This window comes from Toxorhynchites rutilus, chromosome 3, assembly GCF_029784135.1.
Source record: "Toxorhynchites rutilus septentrionalis strain SRP chromosome 3, ASM2978413v1, whole genome shotgun sequence".
Lineage (NCBI taxonomy): Eukaryota > Metazoa > Arthropoda > Insecta > Diptera > Culicidae > Toxorhynchites > Toxorhynchites rutilus.
Window position 1 is genome coordinate 7618142 of NC_073746.1, and position 22738 is coordinate 7640879.

General features: G+C 37.1%; 1 protein-coding gene across 9 annotated transcripts in view; it reads left to right on the forward strand.

The window, feature by feature from the left end:
* LOC129780107 (uncharacterized) overlaps positions 1 to 22738 on the forward strand; it is a 37011-nt gene continuing 14273 nt past the window's right edge. The window contains exons 1-7 of one of the 9 annotated variants that reach the window (XM_055788051.1): positions 1 to 102; positions 13646 to 13700; positions 13759 to 13806; positions 13867 to 13996; positions 14595 to 14780; positions 15300 to 15531; positions 15599 to 15656. In XM_055788051.1, the coding sequence (XP_055644026.1) occupies positions 13652 to 13700; positions 13759 to 13806; positions 13867 to 13996; positions 14595 to 14780; positions 15300 to 15531; positions 15599 to 15656 (703 nt within the window). In that variant the 5' untranslated portion in view covers positions 1 to 102; positions 13646 to 13651. Of the gene's footprint in view, positions 103 to 220; positions 251 to 13425; positions 13530 to 13645; positions 13701 to 13758; positions 13997 to 14594; positions 14781 to 15299; positions 15532 to 15598; positions 15657 to 22738 lie in introns of those variants that run through there. The other 8 variants (XM_055788053.1, XM_055788049.1, XM_055788050.1 and 5 more) reach the window with 8 other exon arrangements.

Below are 22738 nucleotides of genomic sequence, written 5' to 3' on the forward strand. Positions count from 1 at the left end.
TAAAACTACCACTCGAGTCGTCTTCCCAAAGCATTCTCTCATCGGAAACGAACGGATAATCAACGATTCTCGCGATTCCGCTCGAAACATAAAATAAACTGAGTGAGTTCTTGAACTTGAACGTAGTTATCGTTGTTTTTGTTTCGTTCGGTTGTTTTATTATTATATTACGCTTCTGGTTTGCTCGCGCTGTTTTGTGCGATTGTGTGTGATAAGTGCTGATGGCGATTTAAATATGTTTACGAAGAATGTTGGTCCCATATGTGGCCGGAATGAGTGCATCCACTATTCGACCTGTTGTGTCGAAAATATGAGAAAAAATAACAAAATTATATGAATCAGTGAAACTTGTTTCTGGAAGGCATTTTTTAGGGATTTGCAGTACTACGATAAGTTATAATAGCAATATGGTGATACCAATTACAGTACTGATTTTGAAGTAATAGTTTCCGGTGCGGCAATCAAAACTTTAACAGCATTCTTTGAATTTTATGTGTGAAGTGAAGTCACAGAAAACTATCAGCGAGAGAGAAAAGATGAACAAAATACCGGTTTTGGAATTCTGTGCTTCGACTGCTTATTAGCTGAAACGGGATATTTACTTATCTTCACTCGGACCATGCTTTCAGATTAAATGGCAATACAACAAACAATCTGTTTTTTCAAGCAACTATAAAATTAGGAATTTCTTCAGTGTTTAGTTCTCTCTAAAAACTGCACAAGCTATCTATCCAATCCATTAACCACTTATTTTAAAATTATGTGTTTTAGAGACGTGATAATTTGCCGGGCTTAACATGTATCAGAATCGTGGTGTAGTGGCCGTGACAAACGCGAACGAAACCTCTCAGAGACAGTAGACTTACTCGCTGGGAGGCAATAAAAATACACCTAACAATGGCACGTGCCATTGTAAATTGAATCGTGTGGCAAACAGTGACATGGGCACCAGAAACCCATTGGATGAACCGCAAATATGAAAACGCCACATAAAACGTTCGCTGTTCAATAGACTCTTCCACCTGCTTCTTGACATGGGGAAATTCGGGGTAAAACAGAAATCGGTATTTTCGGTTATTCGGCCTTAGTTTTGTGCGCGTCGTATTTGAGGTATTTCTCGAGAAATTTAGTTTATTCAAGTTGATATTCATTTTTTTATTTATTTATTTTATTTATTTAATCGTTATCAACAGGCGGAATTTCGCCCCAATGATATTAATGAAATCTACGTATTTGTTCAAAAAATTTTTGCCGAACCGCATTCCTTGAGTAGTGGAAGTCGAAGTCAGAAGCTACTCTGTTGAACAGACGCTGAAGACCCAATATGGCTGAGTTGTATCCATGATTGGTACGACGAAAAGGAACTCGGAGGAAAGCGTGGTCACGTAAAGTTCGAGGTTGAACCAGAAGGTTGATGTTCTCCAGAATAACTGGGCATTCTGTCCTAGCCAATAGCACATCATATACAAATAAGGCGCGGTTCACATCCCTTCGCACGTGCAACGTGTCAAGAGCCATTAGTTGGCACCGGCTTTCATAGCTAGGTAGCTGATGGGGGTTACTCCAGGGTAATCGTCTTAAGGCGAACCGGACAAATCGCTTTTGTACAGCTTCGATTCTGTTGACTCCGTTCAGATAGTGCGGATTCCAAATTACTGAACAGTATTCCAGACATGAACAAACTAGAGCGCTGAACATAGATTTGAGGCAGTGTACATCGGTGAAATCCCTCGCAGTGCGCATGATGAATCCAAGACTACGGGAAGCTTTTCCAACCACGTAGTTGACGTGAGTTTTGAAATCCAGTTTACAGTCTAAATACACTCCTAGATCCTTCACGCAGTCAAGTTTAGTTAGAGGAGCATCGTCGAGAGAATAGTTGTAGCGAATAGGATCTTTCCTTCTTTGAAAGTTATCGTGGAACATTTGCTTGGATTCAGTGTCATACGATTTTCCACGCACCAATTCTGGAAAATTTCAAGTTGTTGTTGAAGAAACAAGGCATCAGCCTCCGAGTTAACGTGGAAAAATATTTTCATATCATCGGCGAATGAAAGATGAGGGCCCTCCAGGACGAAATTTACGTCATTAAAATAGATGAGAAATATCAGAGGGCCGAGATGACTCCCCTGAGGTATTCCTGATGTAGCAGGGAATTCTGCGGAGAAACAATCGCCTATTTTAACCGCGAGAAAGCGTCCGACCAAATATGATGTGAGCCAATGTAGAACATTGCCGCTGAAGCCAAGCTTATCCAATTTACCCACCGTAATGTCATGGTTGATTTTATCAAAGGCGGCGGACAGGTCCGTGTAAATCGCATCCGTTTGGGACATTCCTCCGGACATTCCGTCAGCAATGTATGTCGTAAACGAAAGAAGATTCGTTGTGGTGGAACGCTTCGGCATGAAACCATGTTGATCGATTGATATGTAATGTTTACAGTGAGTGAAAATCGATTCGATGACTACAAGCTCAAACAGTTTAGAAGTCGCGTTCAGAGCGGAGATACCTCGGTAAAGGAAGGTATTGAATTAGAGAGACTTTAAACTCTGAGAGTTCATTCGTCTCTATACCTCGGTAGTTGTCGACGTTTCTTCTATCGCCTTTTTTATGAACGGGGAAAATGTGAGCCTTCTTCCAAAGCGATGGAAAGATGCCTTTTGTCAATGAAAGATTGAACAATAAGCATAGTGGAAATAACAGCCCTGCTGCGCACTTTTTCATAATTGATGCTGGGATTCCATCTGGTCCGACGGAATTCGAGGTTTTAATTTGCTGATGCCCGATTCCAACATTGCATTATCCACGGTGATTCGGAACAACGAACTGTTCTGTATTGGAACGTTTCTTGTGGCCCTCAAGAGCTGGTCTAGGGACAGATTCTCTTTCGAGAAAGTGCTGGAAAACTTAGCAGAGAAGAGGCTACAAATTTCCTGTGTGTCAGACATTTCATGTCCATCGTGAAACATAGAAGACGGTAATCCAGACTCCTTACGTTGCTCATCGACGTATTTCCAGAAAGATTTAGGATTACTCTTGAATTTGCGCTGAATACGACGTAGATAGATTGAATAGCATCGTTTGCTTGATTTTTGGTACTGATGGTTCAGTTGTAGGTATCGTTGTTTCAAGGATGGGATACGGTATTTCGAATATTTTCTAAGTGCAGCCTTCTTAGCGGTTTTGAGTCGACGAAGGTCGGTAGTCTGCCAGGGTTGATGAGTGGATGATCGTATAAACTTCTTCGACTATAAATATAAATATCTTCGACAAATGATCAGTTTGGACGACTACTCACTTTTCTAGGAAAGGTGGATAGATATTGGGCCTGATTCTCGAATACACTTCACGGTGGAAACGAAATAAACGGCACGCCACTGAACTACGTTTTACGAGTTAGTGAAGTGTCGAAGATAATAATGAGTTTTCAGGCAGAATGAGCATTTTTCAAATAAAAATCATTAATGAAAATTAACTTCTTCGTATCAAACTGGTGTTCAATGTGAATGGAAAACTTTGTTCTCGTCATGTGGAATAAAAATCTCATACAAAAATTTTATCTGAAGATAATTTGATATTATAATTATAAGTTTTAGTGGGAAACTAATTTCATATCCAGATGTCGACACCGTACCGTTGTCATCGCGGATACATTTCATTTCGGGTCTGATCACGAACGTCACTCTACGGTGAAAACGAAGTGAATTGTATACAGTCTTATTACGGCTGTCACCGTGTGTGTAGAATCCAGAAGATCATCCGTCGTGTCAACTTTGATGAACTCGGTGTTACTATGAATACCACGATACTGTCATGTCACGGAGAAAAACAGATATATTTGTCACTTGTGTTTTAGATGGTAAAAGCTAGTCACGCGAAATGGAGTAAGTTTAATTTCGTATTTATTTAGCTTTTTGGCTAACATTTTGAATATCGTCTTGTCTTGCTAAAGAAACAAAAGATAAACAAACAGCAATTTACCTGCCTGGTGGCCTTTTTAGAACGAAATTCTGACGTATCCAGAGGACGTAAATTTGTTTTTATTTGGATTCGGTTAATGCGCTATGGGATGTAATTAAGGATTGAAAATGTAGCTTCCGTAGGTTCATTGAAACATGGCGAAGGTCTACTTCCGATTGTCCTGAATGAACAGAAATTTTTGTTTTCTATTTTTAGGATTAGATTAAGAGAGAGTTGCAATACCATAAAATGACAATGGAGGCCACTGGCCCAAATACTATCATTATGATTTGTTATGTATAATATTAATTTGTTGATATTTTGAATATAAAATAATAACTGTAAAGTTTTTCCACCATTGCAGGGCTAGTTTTTGTAATTCAAACATTCACAATTGGCGGACCAGACCAGAATCAGGACGATAGTTATAACAATAACTTTTTACGTTATAAATATTTTCAACGGTATTGTTCTGAAGACGTACTTTGAATGAAAGAATATTAAAAAAAACTGACCAGTTTCTGTTTAAATAATTAAATCAAACCTCATGCCCCGTGTATCAAATTACACGAGAATGAGAAGGATAAGAGGATTAACTTCAGAATCCCATATGGGAGTAGCTCAGATTATACTGATCGTGAGGTGGATAAATTCGGATTTGTTCTGAGATATAGAAGATATAATTATTCATCAAAATTGTAGAAACGGTTCATAAAAAATGATTCCAAATATTTCTCACTATTCAAACGAGTAAGACAGAGCTGAGTACAAGAGTATGGGAGATTTCGATTATTAAACATAATAGTCATGTTTTATCTCTAGCGTAGAATTACATTCCCATATGTTCAACAACTACATTATTCTCGAGCAACCAAGTATTCTCCTCATAATCGCAAACTTGTCGTTCTAAAATATACGATTAATTAAATGGAATATTATCTCATACGCTGTATTAATTTTACCTGCATAACGTTCAAACATCCGAAATTATGCAACCGACACAACGTTCAAACACCCGACATTATGCAACCAACATGTCTCTTATAAACGGGAATGAACACTTTCACTTCACGGAGTTCTTTTCTACACGCAACTGTCCGTGACAATGATGATAATCACAAAAAGATTAACACTCCTATAATCGCGCATTGGTCTGTCAGACCGAGAAATCAATAATTCGTTCATTTCTAAGAAAATATCAACACTCCGACTTTGCGATTCTCTCTAGTTTCGTTATTCGTCGTTCGTCATCGTTTAGTGTATGGCATGTGTTGGTACAAAAGGGGCGTGTACCACTTTTTTTACACTTTCGGTCTGACACACCGACGCGAGTATAGGTGTAACTTTTTTGGCCAAGAACCTTTTTTCCTATTTTAGAATACTGTCCAATGAAATGTATAAATCAATGTTAGCGGTGTGTAATATTTATTGAATATAATGCATAAGATCATTACCGGACTATTCTCATTTGATTTCAGTCCCTTTTGTAACTGGATTGAACGGATCCATATATTAACTATTCGTCGATATATTCGTCGTTAGATTCATACGTTCAAAAGCAAAATATAAATGTTTGACTTTCGTATAGTTATTCGCTAAATATAATGGTCATACATATACACACTTGTGAAAGAATTCCACTTGTAAAAGAATTGTAAACAGTAAACTATAAACTAATCGGTGGCTTATGGTAATTTTTAAAAGTTACAGTTTATAATGGACAGTATCGACAAGAAAACAAGAAAAAGAAAAGGAATTTCCTTAAATCCTTTTATATAATCTTTTTATGCCCCATTTAAAAAAAGACATCACTTCGTAGTTTACCATGAATATCAGAAATATGCAGACTTTATATTCGAAGACCTTTATCATCTGGTAATTATCTAGAAGGTCGTTATACATTTTTTTTCTTTGATAAAAGACCCGAAAAATACCCAACAACTGAATGAAATGTAAAAAATATGTTTGTTTCGAGCATGCCGTTATGCTATGTTCTGATTCTTACTCCAATGAAACCGCAATCGATTAATACGTTTTTATGTTGTTTCATAGCTCTTTATGCTTCCATGAATTAAATTCAGTTGCTTACTTTTGATAATTAACAGTGAAAAATCCGAATTTCGTTATTTGTGTTGGAGTATCAAAAATTACTCTGTTTTGAGGATGCTGAATTAGATGACTATTAAAACATAATAAAGATGAAGAAAACATATTTTTTTGGAGTTTTTTCATTCTATCATATCCTCTTCTTCAAATAAATGCCAATAAAGCCCGAAAATACACAATGGCAACATTACAGAGAAGTACAATTTTCGGTCTATGACACCGTGCGCGAGTATACGTGTTATGATTTTGCACGCGAGTACAGGAGGGTTAAGTGAAGTGTAAGTGACGTGAAAGCGTACGTGGCAGTGATGTTCGTGAACAGGCCTTTCGTTTCCACCGTGAAGTGTATTCGAGAATCAGGCCCATTTAGTTTGATTTCAGCGATCAATTTGCCTAGAAATTACTTTGTTGTATGGGGCAAAATGGTCAGTGGGGAATAACGACCTATTATGTTCTGTTTACAAATGCTGATAATCCTTATCACATGGTGCTATTGAAGGTGTCCCTTTTATGGCTTAAGTCCTGGAAAAATATCCAATCAAAATGAAGCCTCATTATGCGTATCGTTCTGTGTTTCTCGCTACGTTTTTCTATGCATAAGGAAATTTCAATTGCGACTCTGCGAATTGACTACGGGGATTATATCATATATGTTGTGTTATATACCATTAAAAAAATTATCTAGTATTTTTTTGAACAGTGAATATTTTTAAAAAAGTCACAGGAGGGTTGTGTCCGAGACACGACCGCATAGTTGACGTAGGATTCCGTTAGGCTATCTGTTGTTTTGGATATGTTTGAAGAATTACATTGTTAAACTCTTCGATAATGATTTGGTGGCCCGGAAAAGGGCCGTTTTGTCTGGTTGTTAGGTATTGCTTGTTCACTCGTGATGAGTGATGATGATAGAAGGATGGTGATTGGTGCGTATCACGATAGAAGATGGCAAAATGGAATGGGATATGATGAAAGCCGCCCTCTGTGGCCCTGAACGAGATGGCTCCTGTGTTATGTATGGATGAAATGAAAAAAAAAAACTCATCAATGTAATATAAGATAATTATAATTATCGATCAAAATTATCAATTGTTCTCACCAGAAAAAAGAGTTACTTTATTATAGAGAAAAGATATTTGAAATGGGGAAGGTAATTTCATTTATAATTTTTACTTTCTGAGTGTTTATTCAATCCATTTAATCAATCTAATCCAACGGAACACGAAACTCCTTCATTTTTCCAATTTTTCTCGTCGCATGAACTTTTCTTGGGAGAGAAAAAAATTGTTTCATATTTCAAGTCATTTTAACACAACCGCTACCATATACAATTTTACACTTACACTTGTGCTAAAAGTATTATAATGCATGATCGGTCATTGATATGAAATTTCACGAAGCAACCAACATTAAAGTTCCAAATTTTCAATTCAATTCATTAAAACATAATTATTCAATCAATCCATCGATTCTTATTGGAACGAAAATAAGAAGAAAAAACTCGTTCATCGCTCCCAACTTATTCGCCAACATGTATGCAATCAGCAATGCCCATGCTAGACACAGTGAGCACTATCCATTTGTGCGCGTCGTTCGTTAAACTATCGACCACGAGGGTATTTATTTGCTGATTTTCCCCCAGGTACATTGAATTTGAAATCTCTGTTAGGGAATACATGTCGATGGAAACTAAATAAAGCTTCCCCTGCTTTCATGTACTTGCAATGCCGAATTCCCCCAGGCAGCTTGGTTTCGATATCTCTGTTAGGGAACACACTTCGGTGGGAACAAAAGTTCCCTTTACATTGATGTATTTGCAATGCCAATTTCTCCGTATCTTCAATTTCGACCAATCAGAACGAGGTATTTCCGTTTGGAGATTTTTCGATTGTTTGATAGTTAGTTTCATATGATATGTTATTTTATCCATTGTGATGAATTGCTATGGAATTCTCAGATCGATTGATGAAAATATCTCGTGAACTCATCAAGAAATAACTGAACAATAATTGTAAGTACATGAGCAGCCGCATGTGTCGTCAATTTCGACCAATCAGAAGTGGGTATTTCCGTTAGGATAGGGGTTGAGATTTTTCAATTGTTCGATAGTTAGTTTAATGAAATATATTATTTTATTCAATATAAAAAATTGTTATGAAGTGCCGAAATTGATTGACGCAAAAATCTCATCAATCCATCATGAAATGACTGAGCAATAAGCATTTGAAATTGGACAATTTTCACAATGTGCTCGATTTTCGATTTTCAATTTGTACCCCAATATGTTCCCGAAAGACGTAATCCTACGTCAAAAATTAACAATTTGACGATTAAAAGGGGTATGTTTTCTTTCGATTGCACTAACCACGCGCTTTCCTCCCCGACGCAACGAGCAATCTTTTTGCCTACAATTCGGCGTTAGCTCACAATGTGAGTTGATGCGAATTATGAAATATTCTCCATTTGACGAAAATAGGCATTTATCAGTTGGCAGAATCAATGGAGGGAAGGAGGTTTTGGAGGTTTTTGGATGATGTCATAATATCGAGCATGTCGTTTGGTAAAGTAAAAAAATGCAATTAATGAATTTAACTGGCTGCTGATTTAGAAGCTCGAAAGGGTTTACTCACGCATATCAGAATATGATAGTTTGAGTAGTCACGATCCTTATATTATATTCCCCATATCAGTCTTCCCTGGCTATAAAATTATTATATTACATTATTACAATTTTTTTGACTTATTTGGCTTAGGCATTTATTTATGTAGATCTTAGCTATTTAGTCTTGTGTTTAAAAATGATAAAATGATGACTCATTGTCTTCTTCTGCATAATTAAATTAACAGAAGAAAAGGGTAGTTAATTTTTGTGTATATTCTTGAACAGAATGTGGTTCCAGATTCTACCACGTTATCTCATCTAACCCGTTTAAAGGATACAAGTTCATACAGGAAACGGTTTTTTTTTCAGGGCTTCCATTTGATGTTTCAAAAGAGAAAAAAATTACAGATTTTGAACAATGAAAGAACTCAAATCAAATACAACTACTACACACAATCATAGTCATATGTCAAGATTCCGTCCGGGCCCCTAGGCCCAGACCCATCAACTTTTTTTTACTTTTAACCTTACTAGGTTATCAAAAATGCTAGGACAAAAAAATTAATTTGGATGGTCCTGATGGTTTTAACCGGTACTGGCGTGATTTACGGAAGGAGGAACAGTATTTTTCAACCAGGAACTTTGGTGGAGGCTTTTTTATAGTTTGGGCGAGATTCTGTGCATCCGGAAAACTCAAGATAGATTTCACGTCATTCAAAATGAATAGCAAGGATTACATACATGTTCTGGAATCTTCCCTCCTTCCGTTTTCACATTCCAGCAAAACAATGACGCTAATCATACGAGCAAGGAAATTAAGCAATGGACAGTCTTCAGAATGCAACGCGGTACTCATGTGTAACAAGTTTTTTGTACTCAGTTGAGCTCTCACTCCTTGTATTCGAGTACATATGCGTTATGGTGAATGAGCACGTTCTGAAATACAATGAAACACATCAAATGAATGGTTTCAGCACCGATTTTGCACCAACGAATTTTTCAGGTTATTAACCGAAATGGCAAGGTTACCAATTACTGACATGTAAATCTGCCGATTGTTTTGAATTATTTATTGATAATATGAATAATATGATATATATGATAATATGAATTTTGAAATGGTCTTATAGAAACCGGACTACTGAAATTATCATATTTAAGCTAAATAAATAAATAAACGGCTCCTTTGAACGAAATTGACGATAGATACACTTTATTATAAACATTCAACAATGCATGGAAACACATTGTTGAAATTCTAACTGTTTGTGTTACAACGAAATATATTCAAGGTGGTCTTCTAGAAGTTGGACAGAGTTTGCGACGTGTCCTCTGATCCATCCGAACGACAGTTGCACGTTTACGGAAATGTTTCAGCACATCACATTGAGCATATGTTCGATTGAGCCACTTTCAGCGATTTCGCGATTTCAGTTCTGAGTACTGACCAAAAAAAGTTTTTCGGAACAAAAATGATCAACGTGAAATTTTCACCGTCGAAAGAGTCAGGCTTTCCCAAAAATCTGCTGTCAAAATATTTTAGAAACGCCTACTATAACCGATTCTCGTAAAATGAAGAGTGATTCCGGATTTTAACTGAATCAAACCATAATTTTCGTCCCAGATATCATCAACTAGTTGAGTTTAGTCAGATTCTGTACAATCTAGTGTTTAGAAGTTTTTGAATGAATCTTTCACCTAAAACCGGCTTATTCTGAATGAAAAATACTTCTCGGGTCACGATCCTACGCGTTGAAGTAACAACGGAGCGGAGATATTTTTTAAGAATGTTAGGACCTCATTTCCTTCTGCAACATACCCTTCTGAATAATATTTCGGACACTTTGTTCTAATATCTTGAAATGCTTAATGCACTTAATGATATAACTATAAAATTAATATCACAATTGCTTCTTTAGAGTAATCCCTTGGTTTCACTATCATTTCTACTACTAGAACTACATTTGAATTATAACGTAATCGGCAAAAATCTATCAACACGACTCCCTATCGTTTGAGCTTGACGTTTGCTTAGCGCAAGCACGTAGAATTTACCCGTTCATCAATATTTATATTTCTCCCGTGTTTCATCAGTTCTCATCATCGTTAACAGTTTACTGTGATTGCTTGGTAAGGGTTTCGCACTTGATTATAAAATATAATCAAGTGTAAAGTAATTTTCGTTAAAAAAAAATTACAAAATAGTGTCCGAAATTTGAATTCAATCTGTCCGAAATTTGATTTAGTGTCCGAAGTTTGATTTTTAATCGCTTCATTTGAAAAGCATTTTATTCGATGATTTTTATATGTTTTCAATCAAATAGGTACCAAAGTAGAAAGCTTAAAAGCATATTGAACTAATTTATTAAAAATATCAACCAACATTCACAGAATTATCCTACAGATTTCTCATCCGTTGCAAGATCATGAATCCATTGGTTATTGATAACTTCGAAAATCTACTCCAACTGATTCCTCAGTCAAGTTTTATGTCTTTATACCATGATTACCTTACCCACGACGTGCACCCTTCACCAGGCATCTCCAACCAAGTTTGCTTCCCATACTTTTGCAATTCCTCTGTCATTTTTTATCTGTCCATGCGACAAAAAATCCATGGAATCCCAGATCACCTACGCTCCGATTCTATTCCGCCGATATTTTCGGCAGAATATGGGAAAGTTAGATCTGATAAAATGTTCTTTACTGACGGTTCATTCATAAACGGGTCCACTGGCTTCGGCATCTTCAATGAAAATTCCAGTGCCTCTTTCAAACTCAAAGATCCTTGTTCCGTTACGCATATTACGCATTAGGGATCATTGAAACATTGCCCATCGACCACTATTTTATTTTTTCAGACAGTCTCAGCTCAATAGAGGCAATCCGCTCAATGAAAGTTGATAAACGCTCATCTTATTTCCTAACAAGAATAAGACAACTATTGAGTGTTTTGGTCGAAAAATTATTCAAGATTACCTTAGCATGGGTTCCCTCTCATTGCTCGATTCCGGGGAATGAGAAAGCGGATTGGCTAGCTAAGGTGGGCGCTTTAGAAGGCACACTTTTTGAAAGGCAAATTGCTTATAACGAATTTTTTCACATTCCTCGTCAGTATACGCTCGTAAGTTGGCAGCGCATGTGGAGTGAAGATGAGTTCGGTCGCTGGTTACATACGATTATCCCTAAGGTCTCGACGAGTGCATGGTTCAAGGGATTGAATGTAGGTCGTGATTTCATTCGCGTGATATCTCGGCTTATGTCCAATCACTACAACCTAAACGCGCATCTCTATCGCATTGGGCTCGCAGCAAACAATCTTTGTGATTGTGGCGATGGCTACCACGACATCGAGCATGTTGTCTGGTCGTGTATCCGGTTCCATGCTGCTCGCTCTCAGCTCTCTAGAGCACTGAGAGCACAAGACAGACAATCGGAGATCCCCGTCCGGGATATCTTAGGTAGCCGTGATCCTGATCTTCTGCTTCATCTATACCTGTTCCTCAGAAACGCCGATGTCAACGTTTAATGATGTTTCCTTCGTTGTGTCCCTGTTTCGTATCCCTCCTATCCGATCTATAAACTTTTACTTAGTCGCGGCAATACATACACACACTCTTTACAGATACACGGGCCAAAGGTTGTGCAGTCCACTGATCATTCAACAAGAGCCAAAGGTTGTACCGCTCATGACAACTCTACATGAACTGATGATTGCGCCGGTTAGTGACCATTCTATCCTGGATTCCTCGAGTCGAGAAAGACGCACCACGCTAGATATGAGGTACAGACTAGGGGGGCGTTGCTGATTAAGGGTCAGCTGCATCCCAATAGGAAGTATCCCGTGTCGGGCACACGTACAGAGCATTGGAGACAGCAACATCCGAATTACGAAAACACTTGTAATACTAACCTCGAGCCAACCGCGAGTAATCGGTTACATATTACTAACATAGATAATAAGAAAAATTGTCAAAGTATTGAACTCCCGGCCCCGTGAGGCTAACGCCATATGAGCCTTGATAAAAATATATATTTTGGAAAAAAAAATCAACCAAATAATACCTGTGCATAAAGTTTAGACCTGTTTTCTGCATCATATGCCTTAAACGTCCGGAATGTGATTCAGAGCGGTACTTAAATGTTGTATCCAATCTTCATGGATGCTTACATGCTCTGTGTCTTATTCGGAAGCACAAGATACGGTCTTCGGTGATTCCAAGTCCAATTTTTACGTCAGAAAGCAAACTGCTGACCGAATAGAATATATTATTTTGACGAAACTATGCGACCATCCAAAAAGACTGTTAATTAATGCTAACCAGGAATATTGATACTGAGAAGCAAGGTTACTTCTATTCGCCACTGGATCGCCATAACTCTCTGTGTTCGTGGTTTTACACATAAAGCACGCTGTTTACTCACTCCGAAGCTTCGAAGCTAAGTCGCGGTGTGTTGATTCTGGTCTGCAGAAAAGTTCCACACGAGTGTGCGAGTTTTTACCTTTTTTGTATGTGAGATACAAATATTGCTTCTTGGGAAAGCGGCTCGAATACAATGTAACGCGTAAAAGAACGCGTAGGTGACCGCTAGAAAATATTACTGCTGTTATGGTTCTGAAGGTGTTCTTTCAGTAGATGCTGCAAACATGAGTCAGAATGTGGTGTTTCCCAAAACCACTTGGCATCCCTTTCTATGACATCATTTTTTTGTTCGCGTTCATTCGCGGCTGATTTTTTGTTTGTGTACCTATTCAGCGAACATCAGTCAGTCAGTTCGCGAATCTCGTCGCGTATGAAGTGATTGCTCACAATTTTCATCATTTTTGCTTCAAGTGTAAAATGGATCGCTATTTTCAAAGGTTCGTTCTCGTTTTTCCTTCAATTTCCTTCAAGAGAGACTAGAAATGCCTTCCAGAAATAAAAAAATATAAAAAATAAAACTATTAATACTTTGTTTTTTTTTTTTTTTAAACAGGTAAATATGTTAATGTTTGCTGTTATATGCGCAATGGTGGCTGGGGCAAGTGCTGGTAAGATAAGCTGATGTTCTGTGGACGTTTATCTTCAACTAAATCCTCTCCCTTTCAGTTCCAGGATACGCAAGTAGCCAGTACAACAGTGCCGGTACGTCATCTGGTGTGTACAATCAGGTCCACGATGATGTCTATGCTGACAAGTACCCCTATGCCCAAACAGGTTTCGGTGGCGCTAGCGCCGGTTCTGGCGTCTTCATACCTGGCTTTGCCCCTTTCCAGCAGGTTCCAGCGTTTCCGAACAGCGTAGACTTCAATCAATTCTTCCAGAGTCTGCAAGCTAATTTCGCTAAGTAATGGCTGCTGCTTTTTTATTGTTTGTTCTAAGCTTGCCTGCGTGGAATAATCCGCTTCAGATTTGATAATGTAGTTATCTGCTTTTGGCCTAACGTGTTTCTTCTCTCCTTCCCTCTGTGTGTCATTACTGTGCTTTGCGAAATTGCGTATTGAATTTTAAAAACTTGTTCTTAACAGCCTGCCCAAGCTCCCCAATAGAAGATGATGTCAGATACTCGTGCTGCAGCCGGACGATTTTGTACTTTTTTCCTTGGTATTGGATGAATCGATCGTTCTATTTTTGTGCATCGATGGGCCACAGCCTAGTGTTCTCACGAAAATTTCGAGATTGACAGAAATTTAAAGTTCTGACACGTTCAGTCAGTGTTTGGTGAATAATGAGCATACTAAAATCGAACGATTACCCTGGATGTTGTGGTTTGAGTAGTTTTAAATCGATTTTTACGCATGGAATTTCGTACAAATTGCTTCATTACATTAGTATAATGTCCTGAAAAGTTCATAAACTGCAACTTCCAGCACAATGACTCGACAACAGACGACACATTGAAAGACAACCTCTTAAGCCTCGCTGTACTAACTAATAATAACCAGTTTAGCTGCTCAGGTTTACGCAGCTGACGGAGCAACGGTTGCAGCTTCGGCCTGGCAGACTGCGGATCCCCAAGGCCGCCGTAATCGTCAGCATCAGCATCAACGTCATGGCTATCCTTCCAACACTGTTCATAATAATTACCCCCAGAGGAACGATGGTCACAATAACAACTATTATCCTAATAAGTAATTCGAGTAACGATGTTCGTTGTGTAAATAATCGCATTTCATGCAAACCAAAGAAGCATTGATGATAATGCTTCATTCTTGTAAACTGTGAATTCATATGAATCATAACAAGATGAGGAAATTTAAAATCGAACATGTATTACATTAATCATTAACTATCATTTACAATATAATTGTGGCCTCTTTTCTTCAGTTTTAAAATATTACAATCAGATAATCGATAAATGTAAAAATTGTAAAGATCCTTGTAGATATTTGTAGAACGTAATTTTCATCACAATCTGAATGTGACTGTACATTTAATTGGCATGAGAAATTCAACAATGAAAGAAAAAAATTTATGACATCCGCATCAGCAATCGTCAGCCCATTAATTAACATCATCCCATCAGAGTCGTGCCCGACAGATTCGTGCATCATTTTAAAGAAGATAAAAATTCTCCGGTTGAATATTAAATTAGCAGCGCTAATCGTTTTTGGATTTTGTTCTTGTTTTCTCCACGATTCAATCGACAGTCTGTATCAGCAACAATTGGCGCATCAAAACGCTCTGTTCAACACCATCCGTCAGCAGCAGAATGCTTTTGCTGCGAATGCTGCCGGCGCAGCAGCTGGTGCAGCCGGTAGTGCCGAGGGTGCGCATGTCGGTGGAGGAAGTGCAGACCTAGGTGGTAATTACGCTGGAGCTTCGGCATCGTACGGCCCGGAAGGATTCCAACAAACGGCCCATATCTTCCCGACGAATCCGGTCAGTTGACAAAGGCGGATGTGACTACGGGAATGTAGAAATTAATACTCCAATTTACTCTTTTTAGGAATCGCCTAATGTCAATACTCGCTTCGGTGGAGAGGGTATCCCACAGGGTGGATCAGGTGTGTATTTTGAGAATTTAGACGAATTGACATTGACTGGAACTAAGCTGTTTCGTTCGTCAAATAACAATCCTTGGAGTACTGTTACTCTGAAGCACTCAAAGCTGCAATGATTTTTATATTTCAATAAGGGTAGAAGTACCTATCATCGCAATAGTACCTATTATGGTAGTACGAGTGAGTTTTTTTACTAGTTTAGAAAACATATCTTATTTTTGAAGGCTCTAATATGATTTTTAAACATCAGAAAACTCTTTTTTGTCGATTTTGGTAGTTGATTTTATGCATAACATTGTTCTTTGGTTAAAAAATTTAGTTTGAAAATAGTGTGCCCCATTGATGCTTGCTTCTTAGCAGTTTGCAGTGTAGACGCATACATTACAACCTTCTTGATGTTGTGATTCGACCAAATTATACGATTTTACAGAAATAAACATGTATTTTTGTATTACCATAATTGGTACAATCTTACATCTTAGTGCCAATTATCGCAACATCGAAAGCTGCCTTGTTCCTAAAGCGGCCCATACAAGATCTACAAGATAATTGCACAACATAGGTGGTTGTGAAATAATATTGAGGGTGTGTTTCAGATATTGAAATGTTGCGTTTATTGTGCAACGCTTACAATTTTTTCGAGGACGCGTGTGTCGCGATGGCCATCAGAAACGCCGACGGGAATTTTATTCTCGAGTTTATTGAGAATAATCGTTCACTTCCGGCATTGTGGGATATCAAGTGTCAGGTTCCAACAAGTACTTGCGATGAAATATTGAACGTCAGTAGCCAGCCTTGCCCAATATTCAGGACCGACTTCAATATCATCCCCAAATCATTCAATTTCATTGCACAAATATGACTGTGACGCCATGATATTGTACGTCTGGGGACAACCTTCAATAGTAATGTCAATGAATTCATACAATAATATTGTGCGTGTATGGGGCGCCTAATATGGTTGTACGAAATCGCTGCAAAGTTGAAAAGCAGCTGAAAAGCTATGTTACTATTATGGTTGTTAATTTTTCCTGCTTTTCGTTATTTGACCTATCATTTTGACAATTCAATTTGAGAGGTTTAAAATTGCGATAAGATAGAAATTTGGTGTGAAAAAGTGGAAAATTAAGTGGCAAATTTTCTAAGCTTTATAATTAAAGTTTTTCAGTAGTATTTAATTTCTGAGTTTGTTTGAACGACCAATTGAAGTTGATTCATAGAAGAATAAGATTTGATATTTCGATATTTGAAATCGACTCAAAGGTTGAAAAATTATGACGTTTGGAAGAAATCTTACTAAAACAGCAAAAGGCCCCAGTGGCATGTGCTGTACACAAAAGTCGTCTCCATTCACATGAATGGAAAAAAAATGTTATTTTTCCCAATTCTTAACTTTCAAACTTATTTCAAGGATCAACATATCATATTTTTCTATTGATCCGCAAACATCCCTAGAAGTAACTTAAAAAATCAAACTCATAAACGACAGACAGAGACTTCGATTGTATATTTTTTGTATATTTTTTTCAGTTTTACAGTACACATTCGCTTATTGCCACTTTTTTAGTTGGAGAGCTTTTTAATTGGCGGTTCGCTAGTTGGAGCACGCGCCAATCAAAAAGCAGTCATCCGTCATAATTGTATGTCAGTTTTACTCTGTAGTTCCAATGCCATTTTTATTGAAGGGTCTTTGAATGTTACACTCAAAAAATTAAAGCACAGTATACAAGTTTTTAGTTTTGCAGTTTGTTTGACAAATGTTTTCGTTTAAAAATATATACAAATATAAAGAGATATATATCACATCCACTATTCAAGGAAGTTAATGATATTTATATTTTCTAGCATCAATCCAAATACAGTAACCCTACTTATTATTATGGCCGCACTGAAAGACATGAAAAACAACAGGAAAAAAGCGAACTTTGCAATTTGTGAACTATTGCAGCATTACTTCAGCCATTCCATGCCAAACTGATATGGTGGTTTTCAGTTTTTCGTGAAAATTGGTAGTTTATTTCGTTATGCTAAAACATTGAACCTGTATTATTTTTTTGGTGATTCCATTTTTTTCACTTTTCCCAAAAATGACTTTTATCAAAAACACATAACTTTTGAACCACTAAGCCGATTCAGATGATCGACACATCAAATTGAAGTTGATTAGCTAGTCTTTTTTGGAAAAATATCAAACTTGCAAGAAATTTGAATTTTGTTTTCGTATTTATTGATTGTATTCATTTTTTATTGTTTACATGGTTTCGGAACCAACGGCGCTATAATTTTCTATATTTTTTCTTGAACACTGATGATTTTTTACACATCTACATTTTTTACTCAAAATCAGATGTGTTTTTTGACGTAGAACTACGTCTTTCATTAAGGGTGTCAAATCAGAAAACAGGTCACGTTTTTATGAAATAAAGTTAACGTTAATAACTATTTTTGCCGCGAACGGATTTTGGCGATTTACATACTAAACGAATCGGAAATTCCGTAAGATTTGTTTAATATGCCATACAATAGAATCCCCTGGTTAGTAAATGGTTAAAATCCATGAAAACTTTAAGTGTTACATTTGTTCTGTCCATTTGAGTGCTTTCCCGAACAGAGCTATCAATAACGAACAACTTATCGACGACCAACGGAGGGGAAATCGTAGGATTTAAAGTCTCCGTGAACAAAGGAAAAGAAGAAGAATGAAGGGGAATATTTGCCTTGAGTATAAACAGTGGATCTCGCCGAGGCAAACTTTCATTCGGCATCGGACTGTTGAGTAATCCAGTTCACTTTGCTTTCGCTGCGCTTCGATCTAAGATTGGACCCCACCAGTGGTAATCCAACTTGGAAATCGTCTTTTGATTTTTCTGTTTGTTTTTCGCGTTATTCGTATCGTGTGTTCTTCTCTAGAGGTTGGCAAAACGGTTCACTTCAATGAACCGTTCACTGACCAACCGTTCACTTAGGAGAACTAGTTCTTTTGAGCAGTTCACTCACTGTTTTGCACAGTAGAGGGATATGTCAAAGCAAGTATAAAAAAGTGTGGGATGTTATGTAAGACTGTTCTGTTCATTCATAAAATGCTATTTATTAGCAAATAATTATTCTCCGAATTTTGTGAAAAATATCTCAAATCAAATATTGATTTTGAAATTATGATTTAGTTCGAATCGTGATTTACTTTTCTCAGCACAAACTAGCTTTGTATGCTCTTCTTGCGATGTTTGGCAATAGCTGCTATAGTAAAACTATACCAAAACACGAACGCCTATCTCAAAATTATGGAGCACAATATGATATGATAGAAAAAATGTTTCATATCAGCGACCCGAATATTCATTTACTGTTTAACAAGACTGTTTGGAACATTTCGTTTTCGACTGTATTTTCTTGGGGAGGTCGATTTACATATCATCTTACTGAAATGTTAACTCAACTCAACTCTCAACTTAATAATATGAAATTATAATTTTGTTTGATCAATAATCAAACAATTCAATTTAAAAACCATCGTACCCTGAAATGCTGTGTTTTATTATGAAAACGACAATACAGACATCTTATTTTTGTTGTTTCATGGGGCTATCGTTTGTTTCCCTTCGTTCCCGTTCCCTTGCAACACCATTCATCTATCACTCGTTCATTTTCTTTCCTCTTATACATCGATCACCCCACACAGTTCGTTCTGAACTGTATGCACAGTTCAGCCAGCGGTCAGTTCGTTCTGAACTGTATATACAGTTCCGCCAGCAGTCATCGTACACAGTTCGTTCTGAACTGGTTCTGAACTGCATACACAGTTCATCGTTCACCGTACACGGTTCGTTCTGAACTGAACTGTATACACAGTTCAGTCAGCGGTCAGTTCGTTCTGGACTGGGTATACAGCTCATATGAACTGTTGCCCAGTAGAAAAGAACGACCGTTCGTTCACTCTTTATGGTGAATTAGTTCTTTTGAACAGTTCATGAACGGTTTGTCCATCTCTATCCTTCTTTCCGCGTCATAAATTGGACGCTTCGCGTAGTGTGCGATGAGCAAGAAGAAGAGGAAGGCAGGTTCCAGCCCTGCAAAAAACGAACGCATTGCCAGGGGCAATAAAATTTCGAGGTAAGCGTCATCTAATGATGCACGCGGTGTTGGTGCAGTGAAAAGCGCTCGCACTAAACCGAGTTTTCGCGAATGTGACACCGCACCGAACAACAGCGAAGTAGGCGATTTCGGCGCGTCGGTCGAAAATGTAAACACCCAGGCAGCAACCAAAATCAAGCTCCCCCCGCTGGTGGTGAAGGCGGTCGCTCGTGACAAACTCATCAGCGAATTCGCATCGATGGGTGTTACAGCTGTGTGGCATAATTCAGTCTTTTTCCAAGCAGTTAACATTGTTTATTTTCCATCTTCATAAGGGCTTCGTTGATGCCTTTGAGAATGCATCAATGCATTAAACTGACGTTATGGCGAAGCAGACGTTAAGGTTGTGCACCAAAAAATTATTTGGGAATACCAAGCATCTTGAATGTCTTACTGGAATGTTATAAGTTATTTGGGTTCGCGTGCCAGTCGCAAAACTGCCTTCAACTAGGATTGCATTTGCGCTAATATTGATCATAATGAAGCATTGCTACTGTTTTCGAGGTTGTTATTAACAAAAAGAGTTTATTTCTCTTGTTTAGTCATCAAGAAAGTAAATGTTCTGGAATTTTGTATGTGATTAGGTTTTGCTTGCCAGTAGCAAAACTTCCTCCACTGAGGGTGACAGCTGCGCTTCTCTCGAGCATGAGAAAGTAATGCAACTCTTTTCGAGGCCAGTAATATTAACAAAAGCGTTTCTTTTGAGAATAGCGCGAAATGATGAGAAATGTTTATATTCCTAGTAGTTTCAAGCCACCAATGTATGGCTCTGTATGCATGCTATGGTGAACGCTTGTTTACGCTTAGTTTGTACGAACGATATCTAGAGGTGCGATTCCTTTGAGGCAATACTAAATAACATGTAGCATGATATTTGATACTTGCAAGTGTTGTCATTGTTGTTGTTTACATGCGGTGCCAAAGATATATTGATGTAGTTATGAGATATGGAATAATGGTGCTGGTGCAACATGTATATAATCGACTGTAGCCGAGTCTATGTCAATTTCGAAAAAGGCCACCGGAATAGCCTTCGAGGTAAATTTTCAATGCATTGACATGAAATAAATTGCGACATACGATTGTTTTGCGAGGGCAAGAATGAATCATCAATCAATTATCGTCAACTGATTCTACAATGAAAAATCATTTCAGAGATTATTCTACTAAGCAGTTGTTTCTAAAATTTCACAGCATTATAGAATAATATCCGAAGGTATAAACAAGCGACTTATATAAAATAACAGCGCAGTTCTACGTCAACAATGCGGTCGTATCTTGGACACAACCTCTTATATTTTTTTTTTGAGTTATAATTTTAACCGAGATGATCGCCAATTATTAAAGCCAATGAGCTATATTAAAGCCAAAATTAAAGCCAATGAGCTATAATTCTTTGGAAAAAATATTGCACTTGCGAAAAAAATGAATTTAGTTTTCGTGATTAATAATTGTATCTGGTTTTTATATAGTTTACATGGTTTCGGGGCAAAGGGCGCTATATTCCTTATATTTTTTTTCTTGCAATTGGAGATTTTTTACTCAACACAATAAAAAATCACATATGTGTTCTTTTTTTAACATGTTTTTAAGCTTCCTTCGATCATCCAATGCGACTAGACTATATGTATGCGAATGAAATTCCCCTTTTTTGAAAGTGTGAAATTATTGACTTCAATTAACTATGTCGATTATCTGAATCGGTTCAGTAGATCAAAAGTTATGAATTTTTGAAAAACGTAATTTTTAGAAAAAGGAGAAATATGATTTTTTGAACCATCGGTTAAATTGAAAAATCTATCTAAAAAATTCTCAGCCTTCGAGAAAAAATATAAAAAAAATATAAAGGCGCTATATTTTTTATATTTTTTATCGAAGGCTGAAAATTTTTTAGATGAAATGAAAACTGTAAAGATCAAATACGAAACATAATTAAGGAAACAAATTTTTTTTTTTTGCAAGTGTAGTATTTTTTTCGGAAAAGACTAGCTAATTAGCCAATTTGATATGTCGATCATCTGAAGAATCGGTTTAGTAGTTTAAAAGATATGAATTTTTGAAAAAAAGGTATTTTTGGAAAAAAGGGGAAAAACTAGATTTTTCGAACCACCCTAAAATGGAATGGGATCTAATATTTTGCGATAAGGAACAAAACTACCAATTTACACGAAAATCTGAGAACCAATATATCGGTTTGGCATGGAATATATATAACACTAAAAAAATAAGTTTGGTGTTAATTTCCCCGGCAACTAAAAAGCTGATTACTAGAAACTAATTGATGTCAACGTTTCATTACCTTATAGATTCTAGATATAATACCAACAGAGGGTATTTAAAAAAATAAAAATGGCTTTTTACGGGGTGTGTTCGAAACTGAAAAAAATAAAATTCATCATATTTTTTTGTTGTTTTTTGAGCGTACATACATTACCTAGTCGTATAATTATTGTATCATTCAATTTATTTTGATGAGAATGTTTTAACATATTCCATAAACCACATTTTATTTTTTTTTCAATGTCCGGTTTCTATGGCGAAGCTTCATTTGTAAATTACACATTTGTCATCATTGGTGGAATACGACCAAAAATGTTGTTATGAATAGCACATCAAGTTAAAATTGGAATACATATGGGTTTATTTTGATAATGCAAATATTAACGCCATTATACATAAACCGATAAAAAATGCATTATAATATTTGTCCACAGCACTATCCGCGTCTATATATATATTCTTCTTCTTCTTCAATGGCACTAACGTTCCTAGAGGAACTTCGCCGTCTCAACGTAGTATTACTTGAGTCATTTTTATTAGTACTTTGTTGAGATTTCTATGCCAAATAACACGCCTCGAATGCATTCTGAGTGGCAAGCTCTAGAATACGCGTGATCACAGTGCAAGTCGGAGGAAATTTTTTTGACGAAAAATTCCCCCGACCAGAACGGGAA